We start from the raw sequence: 14,921 nt of genomic DNA on the forward strand, positions 1-14,921 counted from the left end.
AGGGAGAGGAGTGGAGAGATGGCAGACCCATGTGAGGGGAGGGGAGCTAGACACATGCTGTAACATGCGGGGAGAAGGGCAAAGAAAAGGGCAGCAAGAATAGAGAAGGGCAAAAGGGAAGAGACAGTGTTGCTGGATGGGGGAGGGGAGAGATGACTAGACCAAATGGGAGGGGATGGGCAGAGAGTGAGAGAGACTGGATTGTGGGAGAGAAGGAGGGACAAACTAGACCAATGGCGGGAGAAAGAGAGAGAGAGAAGGGGGTGCAAGACCCTTCAGGTCACGGGGATCCCGTGGGGACGCCCCCTAGGGTCGCGGGGATCCCATGGGGACGCCCCTAGGGTTATGGGGATCCCGTGGGGACACCCCCTAGGGTCACGGGGATCCTGTGGGGACGCCTCCGAGGGTCATGGGGTTCTTGCGGGGACGCCTCCGAGGGTCACGGGATTCCTGCGGGGTTGGATGCGAGGCTCGTCTTCTCCCTACCTGCCCTGCCACTGCACACAGCCGACCGGAACAGAAGTCTTCCATGATGTCAGCGCTGATGTCGGAGGGAGGGCTGTGTGCTGCGATCGGCAGTGGCATATGAAGGGAGGGCGGGGAGGGTAGTCCGCCCCGGGTGCAGCCATAAGGGAGTGGGTGCACAGCCGGCCAGGTCCCCTTACCTTTGTGGCGCTTCCTCCGACCGACCGACAACAGGCCCGGTCCGACAAACCTCCCTGATCTGTAGCCACGAATCTAAATTACTTTCTTACAGCAGCTTCAATACTACAGCTGCTGTAAGAAGGTAATTTAGATTTGTGGTGTAGGGTAGGGATGTTTGTCGGACTGAGCCTGTTCTGTTGTCATTCGAGCGGGGAAGCGGGGAGGGAGAAAGGGAGGAAAGGTGGAGTGGAGAGGAAAAGACGCTTAAGGTAAAACTGAGGGGGGAGAAGGACGCTGAAAGCACTGGGGAAGACAAAGGGGTGGAGAAGGACGCTGAAAGGACATGGGGAGGGGGGATAAGGACGCTGAAAGGACATGGGGAAGACAGAGGGGGGAGGACACTGAAAGCACAGGGGGAAGACAAAGGGGTGGAGAAGGACGCTGAAAGGACATGGGGAAGACGGGGGGATAAGGCGCTGAAAGGACATGGGGAAGATGGAGGGGGGAGAAGGACGCTGAAAGGACATGGGGAAGATGGGGGGGAGAAGGACGCTGAAAGGACATGTGGAAGACAGGGGGAGAAGGACGCTGAAAGCACATGGGGAAGACGGGGGGGAGAAGGATGCTGAAAGGACATGGGGAAGACGGGGAGAGGGGAGAAGGACGCTGAAAGGACATGGGGAAGAACAGGGGGGGAGAAGGACGCTGAAAGAACATGCGGAAGACAGAGGGGGCGGGGAGAAGGACACTGAAAGCACATGGGGAAGAGAGAGTGGGGAGAAGACGCTGGCAGGGAAGAAGACAGAGATGCCAGACTATGGGGGGAGCGGAGGGAAGAAGATGGGTGCCAGACCAATTTGGAAGGGGGAGAAAGGGAGAGGCACAGTAACAGAGCAAATGGAAGATGCAGAGAGAAGAGAGATAGTGGATGGAAGGAATTGAATGAGAACATGAGGAAAGCAGAAACCAGGCAACAAAGGTAGGAAAAAAATTATATTTCTTTTTTTTTTGCTTTAGGATAAAGTAGTATATTAGTTGTGTTGATAAAAATTTATAAACATTAGAGGCTCTGGTAGAAACCCGTTTACCCAATTAATATTTCCAAATTTGCTTATTTGTAAATGGGTTTCTACCAGAGCCTTTAATTCAGTAGCATAATTAAATGAAATAACTATTTCTGTAGTTTATAGGGACGGGTGGGGATGGAGGGGATTCCTCGCGGGGATGGGTGGGGACAGAGGGATTCCTCGTGGGGTCGGGTGGGATTCCTCACGGGGACAGGTGGGACTTTGGCGGGGATGGGTGGGATTTCTGTCCCCGCGCAACTCTAGTCCAAGAGACACAGGGCACTTGAGGTGTATGAGAGAGATGGACAGAGGGCATAGGGAGGGATGTCAGCAAGAAAGGCAGAGAGCACATGGGGGAGGGGGAGTCAGAGAGAAGGACAGAGTGGCTGAGGGCAGGTGGGATGTGTATGTGAGAACTTGCCCAAAGTGACCAATCATATTTCATGTTTCATTTTCCCAGAGAATAGATGAAACTGTATTGGTCACAAATGGCAACTTTTGTTGAGGTCTCCTATTCTTATAAATAGGCCCTGTCTTAAGTGTCATTCCTCATTTTCACTCAGTTTGTAAGAATGAAACACCACCTGTCAAGGAGCCAGTTTATATTAGAATGAAATATAACAGATCATGACAAGTATGCCTTGGTCTGTATTCTAGTTTCAATTACCTACAGTTGTTATGTATGTTGCCTAGTTATTTACTATTTAACAATAAAATGTCCATGGGGAAAAGAATACAGAAGGGCATTGCTTGACATAGGGAATAGACAGAGAGTGATGCTGGATGCATGGGATACAAAGAAAAAGGGAGGGGATGGGAGAGGAAGAGAAGAAAGGGATGAGGTGCTACACATGGACGGAGGGGAAAAGAAGAAAAAGGGAGAGGATGGTATATAAGGATGGAGGAGGGTGAATGGAAGAGATGGAGGAGAGGGAAGGGAAGAAAAATGGAGGAGATGGAACATAAGGATGGTGGAGGGGCATGGAGGAGAGGAAGGGGACAGGAAGAGAAGAAAAAGGGAGGAGATGGTACATAAGGATGGAGGAGAGGAAAGGGATGGGAAGAGAAGAAAAAGGGAGGAGATGGAACATAAGGATGGTGGAGGGGCATGGAGGAGAGGAAGGGAACAAGAAGAGAAGAAAAAGGGAGGAGATGGTACATAAGGATGGAGGAGGGGAATGGAAGAGATGGAGGAGAGAAAGGGACGGGAAGAGATGATACATATCAATGGAGGAGGGAGAAGGGACGAGAGGGAGGAGATGCTGTTCAAGAATAGATTGGAAGGGAAGAGATGGAAAAGTAGATTTGAGATGAATTCAGAAAAATGGAAGAAACTGAGTATGAAAAAAATAGTGCCAAAGATGGAGGTAGGGCAAAAGGTGAGGCAGGAGAAAAAAGAAACGGCAAATGCAGTGGCGTAGTAAGGGGGAGGAGGGTTTGCCCCGGGTGCCTTCTTGTTGGGGGGGCGCTGGTACCCATCCTCTCTGCTCTCGCTCCTTCCCAACTCCCCCAGCCGTGCCCGTGCACCCCTTGTACCTCTCTCATTTTCCCAGCGCAAGCAACATCACAAACTTACTGCCTGAATCTGTTTTGGCTCTCTCTGACATCACTTCTGGGAATATGTGATATTTTAATTTCTGTAGCGCTCAAAGAAGTTTTGTTACACAGAAAAATTATAAGAAGTTTAATGTGCATTGCTGGTGTCATTCGGTTTCATAAATCCATGAATATGAACTGTCAATAGCAGCTATAACAGGAATCTTATTGCAGAAAGGGAAAATTTGGAACATTTGGCTACTTTATAACAATGCCTTGATACATACATTGTTTCATGACTGCTGACACTACTGTACTGTGAAGGTTTTCTAACCTGTAATTTGTAAAATGAAGTTAAGGGTATGTTAATTTATGCCTGTTTAGGTTGTGTGATTTGTTTTGCCTTGTGTTTTATTATCATTATTTGCAGTACCACGTTTAAATTTAATAACAATTTATTGAACCTGAAAAATCCCCACCACTACAAAGTAACCCGCTCGACAAACGCTTTGAGGGGACGGTTAGTCTCGCGATAGAACAAAGGAATGGGCGGGAACGTAAGTTGGTTACATTCCCGGATGTTACGGGCTACAAGCGTTGGGCGGGCATTGCTTACTGACCCGGATGTAGGAGCGCGAAAGCCTTGAGGAACTGTGTGGTGGACGCTGTCTACTCTATTCGTTAATCCCGCCGCTCGGGAACTGTTTGAAAACAGCTAGACTGGGCTCCGCTACGGTCTAAGACTTAACGTTCGAAAAGCGGGCTACTGAAAGAGAGAGAGAAAAGCAAACGGTGACCAACAGCTGGTCTCTCCGCCGCTCATAGGCCGCAGCTCGGGAAAAAAGCCACTCCCCTCTCGGCAGTACAGAACACAGAAGAGCCGAGCCTACACGGTGGTGGACTGTGAGGTGACTTAATGCGCCCGGAGCTGCTGTGAGCGCCGGAGCTCGGCTCGGGTACGCGGCGGGCCTCGCGCTGAGTCATTGAACGCCATGCGCCACAGGTTCCGGGAAAGGGCCGCGACGGCGAGTGCGGTTGCGCGCAGCTCGCGCCGCCTGAAGATGGCGCTGACGTCCGACGCGCGCTCGGCTGGGGCGGACGGCTCGTCGAATGCCCTCTCCGCCGGAGAGTCCGCGGAGGAGAGGCAGGACGGCGGGGCCTCCAGCGGCGCCGAAGACCCGAGCTGCTTTTCCGGAAGTGGCGACGGCGAGGCGGAATCACTCTGCGGCCTAGAGCTGGACGAGCTGCTGAGCCAGGGCGGGCAGGGCGACTGGGACGCGGGCTTCGGCGCGCAGTTGACTGGCGACTTGTGGCTGGAGAGCGGCGATGGTCCCTGTCTGAAGGCGGATCGGAGCCACTGCGGCCCGAGCGAGCTCTCCGATCTCCTGCGGCAGCTGATGGGCTGCGGAGTGGCGGCGGAGAGCGGCGAGTTGGCCAGAAGCGCGAAGAGGAGCGGCGGTGTGGGGGCGACGGCGGCCGCCGGAGCCAAAATAAATAAGAACGCGGTGGCCGCCAGACTCAACCGCTTGAAGAAGAAAGAGTACGTGATGGGGCTGGAGACGAGAGTGAACTGTTTGGCGTCGGAGAACCAAGAACTGAAGGATGAGAACCGGCAGCTGGGCAGACGGGTGAAGGAGCTGGAGGAAGAGACTCGCTACCTGAAAGCCGTTCTCGCCAACGAGAGCGTGCTTTCGCAGCTCCTCTGCAGACTCACCGGGGTGAACGGCTTGAAGCTCACCACTTCCTTGTACCGGGAGGCCGAAGAGAGCGATCACGACTACGCGTTGCCTCGAAAGAGGCTGAAAGCGGAGGAGGAAACCTCTGGCGGGATTTGTCTGCATGTGGACAAGGAAAAGGTGTCGGTGGAGTTTTGTGCTTCCTGTGCCAGGAATGCGTGTACATCAGTTAAAATGTAGGGTCAAGTACCTGCTATTTTTTTTCCAACTCTTTATGTTTTGAAATGCATTGTACTGAAAACATGTTTAAAAAAAAAAAAACCCAAAACTTTCCTTTAAATTTGGACATCTGCAAGGGGGCGAACATATTTAAGCAAATATCTTAAGTATTGCTTGCTCAGTATTTGTTAAAGCATGTCTGATTAATGGCATTCCATATCGACTATACATTACTATTAAACTTTTCTGACAGTTTCTTTTTTAGGTGATTTCCCTGCTCTGCTCGGTTCTAGGGGTTAAAGAACAGTCCTTTTCGTCTCCCAACCTGGTAAGGATCAATATGATTACCATAAATGTGGGAAATATAATACTTCATATCTTCCCCAATAATACTTCATATCTTCCCCCAATAAGTTAAACTAGCTGTAAAATACTAGCAACAAGTTTATTGAGCTTATAACTAAGCTACTCATGTACCTTGACTCAGTGGGGTTTTTTATTAAAATTCTAGTATGCATTAAGGGAAGATATGGCCAGAAACTAGAACCCTACTCCTCCAGCCTGGCAGCTCTACCTTCCAAAAAAACTTGTTTCCGGTTGTATCTGTGAGAAGGTAGTCACAGTTTTCAAACAAAGCATTGAAAAGGTAGGGTTTTAGTGCAGTCATCCTGAAATTTGGTGCAGATTCCCTGAAGTAATTCAAGAACAAATAGAGTTTACTTAAATTTTAAGGGTTGTCTAGGTAATTGGATGACACATCTAAATTTGTTGAAGGATCAAGTTCCCTTTATTAGATAAATTTTGCATGGAATGCTAGATATCAAATGCTTCAAAATGCCCACTTTCTGTAAATATTCACATTAGATTTTTGTGGCTTTTCTATTCTGTATGTTCCTTTTTAGGAACAGGCTCAAGAATATTGCAATTCTGAATTATCAAGATATTGTATATAAATACTGGAGAACTTAAAACTTTCTCAGTTTGGTTAAAGCCAATATGGATTAACTTACATAGAATGGGTTGTCACTCACTTCTGGTTTATTCTAAATGCATTGGAATGTTGTATAATAACAATGTTGAAAATGTAAAGTGAGGTTTTACAAAGAATGAATAATTTTGAAAGCTGCATATGTAAATATGCTATGAAGGTCCCCCCCCCCTTTTTTTTTGAATTGGTTATGCTGCCATTTAGAATGTTTTGTCTTAGACACTGCTCATAGAGAATCTTTGTTGGGTGTTAGTTTGTTTTGGTTGTGGGGTTTTTTTTGTTGTTTTTTTAAATTAGTTACCTAAAATGAGCCTTCATTTTCAAAGGCTAATATTTTATATTGTTTGTGAAACCTCACTGTTTAACATTGTATATGTGTATTTAGCATCCCTGTTTTTCTTTATGCTAAAGTGGATTCAGCTGTGTTGGGGCAGAAGACACGGAACCAGCTACTGGCCACGTTTCCTGCTTTATTGTAAAAGGTAGTATAAGAAATAGGTAATGTAAGAGGTAATATCAGGGCTTCTACTGTGTATGTGTGTTTGTTTATGTAAAAATACAGCAGTCAGTAGGAACTAATCCTGCCTGTCCAAAAAAATTGAGAACTTCTCAGATCAGGTTTTGTTTTTATAGGTCCTTGGAACCCACTTCACTTTCACACAGCAGCCAAAGTGCTTGACTAGAAGGTGACTGTACAGGATTGTATACTGATTGCTGTATCATTTTTAGATATAAACTAAGCTCGGGGGATGAATTTGAGGCCTAATAAGCAGGCATGAAGCTGATTACCTCTCCATTTATTAAGCCTCAGTAGAGGTTTCTACCACAACCTGGATCACTAAATGCTCCAATGCTCATAGAATTCTTATGAGTGTCAGAGCATTTAGCACCCGGGCCATGGTAGAAATCTCTACCACAGCTTAGTAAAAGAGGGCCTTAGTTTTTACATCCTTCTGTGATTTTTATTTTTTTTTCTGTAATAAAAGCATGGAACTTGTACATGCATACATACAAATAAGAGAAGTCAGTTTTGTTAGCTATTCTTTCTAAAGCAAAGTTTTGTTAGCATTCCCATCTAAAGCAAAGTTGTGTAATTTTTCCCTTTAATATGAATTTTTTTAATTATTTCATAATATTTAAGTATAAAGACTAAGGAGGTCCTAGATAAAGTAACACAAAAGCAGGACCCTCAAACAATGGGAACGAGTTTGACACATGAAAATAAATTTCTCACAAGTCCCGAAGTACGAGAAGATGCAGAAAACTGATGTTTTTTCTTAATGATTCAGCTATCTTTCATAACTTCATTTATGACAGAAATATTGGGGTTATTTTTCAAGTGTTGATTCTGCAGAGGAAGCTTCATAATGATGGGAGTGGGAATGAGTCAGTACTTATGCCATTAATTTGTCTTATTTAGCACAGGGCCAATTGCATAGCCCTGTGGTAAAAACACATTAATGTCATTAACATGCAGTACTAGTAAATTGCCCATCCTCCTCAATAAAGGCAAAAAGTTGGTCACTTCCACTTCCACTTACACAAAACATCCTGCTATTCTGGCATGGTATAGATTAGACCTGTTCCATTGTTCTACTTACTAAGTGTTTAATATTCATTAACATTGTGAGTTTAAAGTCTTGAATTGATAATGGAAAATACTTGAATATTTTGTTGAATATATTTGTGATGAAGCAATGGGAATATACTGTTGTAATAAAATCAGATTTGTTTCAGTTATGTGCCTAGTTTGTGCATCTTTGCTTTTATATTAATCAGCCTTTTCAATTTGGCTGTTTCACTTAGCCACAGCCTGAAATTAATATATCTTTGCATCAAAATATGCCCCCTCTTTTACGAACGCATTGCATGGGTTTTAGCAGCGGCGGTAACTGCTCCGACGCTCATAGGAATTCTATGAGCGTTGTAGCAGTTACCGCCGCTGCCAGCGCTAAAACCTAAGCTATGCATTCGTAAAAGAGGGGGATAGTGCAGTTAACTTGCATAACTGCAATTTAAGCTGCATTTTTGCACAGCCAAATGTGTGAATATGTTTTAAGCTTGTTGCAAAAAGTTATTTTGGCTGCCTTAAGAGAGACGTATCTTGCTTGAAGTGGGAGAGATTTGCGTAACCTTTTGTACACTTTTGTCATTTCTTTAATATTTATGGCCATGTAGTAGCATTTACTGCATGGTGGAGATTTAAAACAAAATGCTTAATTTTAGAGCTTGGGTCATGTTAATTTGGTAATTTAAAATCCACATAAAGCTGCTATTAAAACATGAAGGGTAGAATACAAATAAAAGCATCCTGAAAATACATTTCTGTAGAATTTTTCATGTGGTGCTTGTCCTTCCTGTATTGAAACCTGGATGATGATTCTTTTTGTCCTTTGGTTCTATGAATATTTATCAACACTGATGAGCTTGACATTTTTTATATAGGCAAGAGCCACTGGTATCCTGCTACCTGCAGTGTACATAATTTGTGAACTGTAGTGCAAATAGATTAAAACAGGCTGCTCAGATCAATATATTGCTTCATAGGAATTAGTAAATCTTAATTCTTTTTGGTTTGATAATTCCTCTTACAAATATGAGCAAACCATGCATTTTGATTTAGGAAAACACAGTGGAAGATTTTTTTGATGACCTCATTTAAAGAATGACACAGGAACAAATTTTTCCCCATCCCCGCGGAAAATCTTTTCCTGTCCCATAGAGTTCTTTCCTGCAAGCTCTGTCCTCATCTGCACAAGCCTCAAACACTTTAAAATCATACGTGTTTGAGGCTTGTGCAGTTAAGGCAGAGCTTATGGGAATGGGACAGGGCAGGGAAATTGAGTGTCTGTGGGGACAAATTTGTCCCCATGTCATTCTCAAACCAGATTTTTAATCTTTAGAATTTATGGTTTGTAAGTGTAAAATGTTTCTAGTGTATACTAATAGAAAGCATTGTATTTTTGGATGATGACTGATTTTAGGCATTCCAAGCCCAGAAGCGATCATATTGTTTTAATTGCATTTATTATGCAGTATCAGACCTCTTCTTTGCATATAGAGCCAGATTTAGCAGTTTCTAGTGCGGAGAGCTGTGCTGAATGGCCTGCGCTGCTTCCGACGCTCATTGAGTTCCTATGAGCATCGGGAGCAGCGCAGGCCATTCAGCACGGCTCTCCTCGCTAGAATCTGCTATTGCAGTTTTGTAAAAGATGGGGTAAGGTTGTAATCTATAAATCAGTGTTTACAGCAGTGTTTCTCAAACTCAGTCCTGGAGTACCCCCTTGCTGGTCATGTTTTCAGGATATCCACAATGAATATGCATGAAAGAAATTTGCATATAATGGAGGCAGTGTATGCAATCAAGTTTATGTGTATTCATTGTGGATATCCTGAAAACCTGACCAGCAAGGGGGTACTTCAGGACCGAGTTCAGAAACACTGCTTTACAGAATACTAGCTTGGTGTGTTTCTCGCACCTTATTTTGGGCACAAGCACTAATGTCTGCTGAAAGCTGGTATAAATGTTTACACCTAGCTGCAGGCATTTAGGTATACAAATCCAAGTACTCTAACATTGAGCCTAATCTCTGGGAATGCATTTTACCTGTCCATGCAGCTCCCATGGCCACACCCCTTTTGAGTTGCACACCACGACGGGCATAGGACAGATCTGTGTACTGCTCGTAATTACTGCCAATTAAAGTGCTTGTTAAAGCCAGTAATTGCTAGTGTTTAATTTACTGACTAGTTTACGTGCACCGTATAGAGAATATGGGGGATAATAGGTTCCATCTACACCCTGGGGGAGGGGTTGACTTGTGTAATTTGTTCACTGCAGTGGAAACAGCAAGTGGCAGAAATTGATTTGGTTCTCCCTTAGGTAATTTATAATGTTTGCTCACTTCATAACACATTAAATAGCAGTCTCACTTTATTTTATTGTTACAATGCAGCTGTAATCATAAAATATCAGTCCTAATATATATTGTAAAATTAATGCACACAAAGGTGGCCCCTTAGTGTTTGGTTATATTTTTCAGTAAGTCACTTTAATGTGAAATAGCACATTAAGCATTAATAAATAACCCCCTTGGTTTAAAGGTAACAGATGTGTACACATCTTTACCCTTTTAGATCAAAGTGGCTGATGCAAGTGTAAGTGGGCAATTGTGTACTCGGATAATTTTCATCAAATATTTAAACAACTACTACCTAGGCAGTTTCATCTTAGAAAATTTGCTTTTGGTTTTCAGGTGCTTGTGTACCTCTGTACTAATGCACATTAATAATTTTACAAGCAATTCAGTAGGCCCTATGGCAAATAATAATGCATGTATTTAATCCCTCTAAACAAATGTCTTACATGCATTACTCTTTAATTTACACATGATATCGTTTTTCAGTTTGGCAGTTTTAGCTACATAGTATATAATTGAGCCTTAATATATACACAGTTTCCTTGCTTTAAAGAAGCTTTGCAGTGCTGAAGGCACTTTATGAAAATGAGGCTCTTGAGATTTCACTTGGATGACAGTTGTGACCTATTCAATTTACTACTCCTGCAAAATTGATTTTTGAAGTCTGTTCTTTCCTATAACTGGCCTGTATGATAGGCAAGGAAAACAAACGGAGTTACATTTTTCAGTTAAGACAGAAAAAAAAAATGAGAACCCAGCAGCTCCACCTGGAAGCCTGCATAGATATAATCTAGAAGTTATGTAGCCACTAAAATTCCAAGCTTCCTACTTTCATAATAAAGCTTTGATTATTAAATGTAGGTCTAAAATTGGATAGTGCTTTATTTTTGTAGTAGTATCTCTTAATTTTATTAAACAAACTCAACATACCAAATAGTTTCAATTCACCTCCAGTTAGAACACTTGGCCAGTGTTTGTTTCTGAATATATATTATCTTGTGCATTATAAATGTTGAAAAGTAACACTTCTTTTTCTTCTTTCTAAACAGCTTAGCACTATCTGCCAAATGAATCATTTCCCCATCCTGTAAATGGAGAGGTGGTAACAGCAAACAAAGTGTCAACAAGGGACTACTATTCTAATATTACTTGTGGAGATTCAGAACCCATTTTAAGGATCTGGGCTCTTTTTTTTTTAAATGAAAAGCGGGTAGCATGAGTTTTGAGAAAGCAATAGGGTTTATTTTGGAAGCCATGGCTTGCTGAGAGCATAAAAAGGCATATAATAGTTGATCAGGCAATACAGATGTTATGGTTTGAAACTAGGTCTCATTTAAAATTTAACATGAAATTTTGAGAGACTTCATATTGAATGATTTTTTTTCCTCATACTGCAATTATTCTTCCCAAGTCAATGGATGTTGGCAAAAATGTACAAATAAGTGATGACTGTATTGGGGGCAAGTAACTCTGAAAATGAAATGATGGAATGAAAAATGGATAACAAGACATAATATATTTAAAAAAATGAATTAAATCAGCCTGGGGGGGTGCTAACTCCCCTCCCCCCACCCAAAAAGAAAACCATTAAAAAATTCAGTGCACTTCTGTGTAGCATAGAAACTGGGTGAAATGGAACAGTTAGAGAACAGGATAATGCTTTTTTTAAAGGTTGGATTTCCTACTCTAAATCCCCAAACTGCAGCTACCCCCATGCAACTTTCCCATCATCCTACACCACCACTACTAATCATTTCTGTAGCACTACCAGATGTACACAGCTGTTGTACAGAGTTACAAAGAAGATAGTCCCTGCTCAAAAGAGCTTACAATCTAAACAGAATGTCATGGATACAGTTAATCTGCTGATTAGGTTTGTGGGGAGTAGTGTTATGGATTGAAGACTATATCAAAAAGGTGGGGCTTGGTGGACAAACTTATTCCAGGCACAGTGGGCAGCTAGATGAAAGGAACAAAGTCTGGAATTGGCAGTGGAGGAGAAGGTACAAAGTGCTATGAGTAAGGCCTTACCAAGCCATTGCTGAACTTAGCATATATTTTGTTTCCACATATATAGGAGGCCCTTTGAGAGGTGCCCACATGTTTAGGATTGACCATTGTCTGGCTTTTCAGACCTCAACAAAATTTATAGTAATGGCCAGAAGCTAAAAGGATGGGTAACATGTTTACAAGTTTTTCTGATTTTTCAATTTGAGCTAATTTTATCCTGATTTTTATAGAATAGATTGTCATACAGTTGCTTACCTTGCCCTTCCCTGCTGAGCCTTCCCTACTTGTGAATAGCAATATAGGCTATGTAGCTAGGATCCAGCCAATGAGAAAGCAGTGTGGTGTGGAGGCATGGGTTGTTAGTCATTGGAAGGGAAGAGCTGATCTGATCTGGTTTGTGCTGTAGACGTGACATTTCTGATATTATGGGGTAGAAATGAAAAAATCCCCCACCCTTCAAAATAATGTTCCAATATATTTCAATGGAAGAAGCAGTTCAGCAACTGCATTTTTGTACCTGTCAAATTGCCTGTCCTGATTAAAGGGGCTAATACGAATTCAGTGCTGCATGTTCTGTCTCTCGTGTTTTACTTACAAACATCTACATCTTCATGTTAGTGCTTTACAGCAGAGGTCTGCAAGAAAAGATTAAGGGTGAACCTTTTGAAAGGTTTGCTATGGCAGCTAAGGATGCTAATGGGTTTGACTGCCAGATAGGGAAGCTGATCCACCTGACAGAGACTATGGGTGCATCATTGTTTTCCCCAAGTGATTGGTTTAAGTAGAGGTTGAAACATTAAAAATTTGTCAAAACAAAAGTAAAACTGGTTGCCTCCAAGAAATGCTTCAGTGTTAGTATGATGCTGTCTCCAGAACTGATAATGTAACATCAATTTACAATAGTACTGAAAATGTTCATACAGAAATTGAAAAGATCATTATTTTGAATTACATAGCAGTGTGGTAAAATGAGATAGTATCAGTCAAGGGACAGAATAGTTAATGTTCCCTATGCTAAAGCATAACATACATTAGGTTTCTTCCATCTCTAATAGGAGAGGTGGGAAGTCCTTAGTCAATTTTTGACACAAGGTTTGTTTGGGTTTTTTTGCCTTTTATTCTTTGTTTTTCCAAAATTATTTGACTTTATTGTCTCAACTTTGTATTTTAATAACTGGCAGACTGGATGGACCATTTGGGTCTTTATCTGCCGTTATCTACTATGTTACTGTGATTTATGGTCCTTTTTTTGACTTGTTGAAGGCAGGAGCTTCTTAAAGCTAGTTAGAAATGCCTTCTAGGTTTTTAGTAAAAAGTATTGGTGTGTTTAAAAAAATCTGTTTAAAAGTTGAAAAATTGTGGTCTCCAGTAAATGCTGCTCAAGGTAGCTTACAGCATTCAGATTCAAGGTCTCTTCTCTGAAGAGCTTAAATCTGTTAGTGCCTGAGGCAAGAGATAGATGTAAACTGCTGAGAACTCTGTAAGATTCAGCAGTACTGTATATCAAATTTGAATAAATAAACTTACTTGGGAGTGTCATTAAGGAAAGGGAAGTAGGATTTAATCCTTGTTTTTGGTCCACTTATGGTTCAAGGTAAAATGGAATGCTCCTTATCAAAATATCATGCAATAGTCCCAATGACAACGTGAAAGTGCAGATAGTTAAAAGGTTAATTTGGGGAATAAGGTATTTAAAAAATTTATAATCATAGACATCATAACAGCTGGGGAAGTATCAGATCCAAGAAACAAGTTGATTCGTCCTATATAGCTAGGACTTTTTTTTGAAGATAGACAAATGAATTATGAGGATGGTAAAAAAAATTTTCATGAGTAGATTTTGCTGCAGTTACCAGTGGAAATGTTTCAATTATAGCATAAGCAGTACTCCACTTGTAAACAAGCTTCCAGTTGAATCCCTTTAAAACAGCTGGGGGGTGATGATCAGGGAGGTCTGCTGACCTAATTAATCATGGTGCCAACATTTCATTTATGTAACTAAACATGTTTTATGGATTATTTTACACCTTTTCCTTAGTTAAAATATAAGGTTACAGATGTTGGCTGTTTGCCATTTCTATCCTTATCTAGAGTCCATAGGGTGCATGCCCCTTTTCATTGTGCTTTTTAAGTTTTAGCCTTCACATGTTAATATACGGTAAAGGTCATATATAAGGATTTTTTGTGTGCATATTGTATAATTATTTTAAAATTCAAATGTCAAAGTAAAAGAAACTTAACCACACATGGACATCAATTCATTTGACTGAATAATATTCCTCTAATTTAGTTGCATTGAACTACTTTATACATGGACAAATATCTAACGGGTTTTAATAACATACCCAAAAGAGCTAAAGAGTGCAAGGGAATACTTTTGCCTGAAGTGATGGACATCTGGAATAGTCTTCTTGCGGAGTTGTTAGGAGCCAAAACAGGATCGCGGTAGGTGGTTGGGGAGAAGTTTATAGGTAATTCTCACAAGACCTGTACTAGCACAGTGGGAAGACATAAGAGAGTGATGTGGCTGGATCAAGTTGATTTAAGCAACTTGAAGAAAAATAACAGTACATTCAGGGTCGTGCAGTTTTTGTTAGTCATTCATGCAGTTGCATAAGCCCCCCAAACCACTAGCAGAAGGTTGCTTAAATGTTCTGTGTTGAGAATGATCTTTAGCACCTTACATGCTATATATGAGTATTTCAGCTTATAGACTGTTCCTTGAAGGTTACATGTGCTATTGAGCACCATGATATTTCATGAATTGTATGAGTATGCCTAGAGCATGTTATATTTGTTGTGATCTAAGTAAAAGAAACTAGATTTAGGGTTCCAAGCAATAAAAACAAAATGATGAGCA

General features: G+C 42.0%; 1 protein-coding gene across 4 annotated transcripts; it reads left to right on the forward strand.

Moving 5' to 3' along the window:
- Positions 1-3,832: 3,832 nt before the first annotated feature.
- On the forward strand, positions 3,833-14,921 carry CREBZF (CREB/ATF bZIP transcription factor). Of its 4 annotated transcripts, none has more exons than XR_004539841.1 (4): positions 3,833-5,160; positions 5,397-5,471; positions 6,543-6,629; positions 11,101-14,921. XR_004539841.1 is itself a non-coding variant. In XM_033948355.1 (2 exons), exons 1-2 carry the CDS (start codon positions 4,241-4,243, stop codon positions 5,410-5,412), a joined length of 936 nt encoding a protein of 311 aa, XP_033804246.1. In that variant the 5' UTR covers positions 3,833-4,240; the 3' UTR covers positions 5,413-7,871. The 4 variants fall into 4 exon arrangements, 1 of the variants encoding a protein (XP_033804246.1); XR_004539839.1 differs by having other exon boundaries at positions 6,543-6,613; XR_004539838.1 differs by lacking the exon at positions 11,101-14,921 and having other exon boundaries at positions 6,543-7,871.

The sequence above is a fragment of the Geotrypetes seraphini genome, chromosome 6 (assembly GCF_902459505.1).
Source record: "Geotrypetes seraphini chromosome 6, aGeoSer1.1, whole genome shotgun sequence".
Lineage (NCBI taxonomy): Eukaryota > Metazoa > Chordata > Amphibia > Gymnophiona > Dermophiidae > Geotrypetes > Geotrypetes seraphini.

Bases quoted from the DNA above. Each gene is read 5' to 3' on its own strand.
- CREBZF (XM_033948355.1), top strand. From the start codon at position 4,241: ATGCGCCACAGGTTCCGGGAAAGGGCCGCGACGGCGAGTGCGGTTGCG.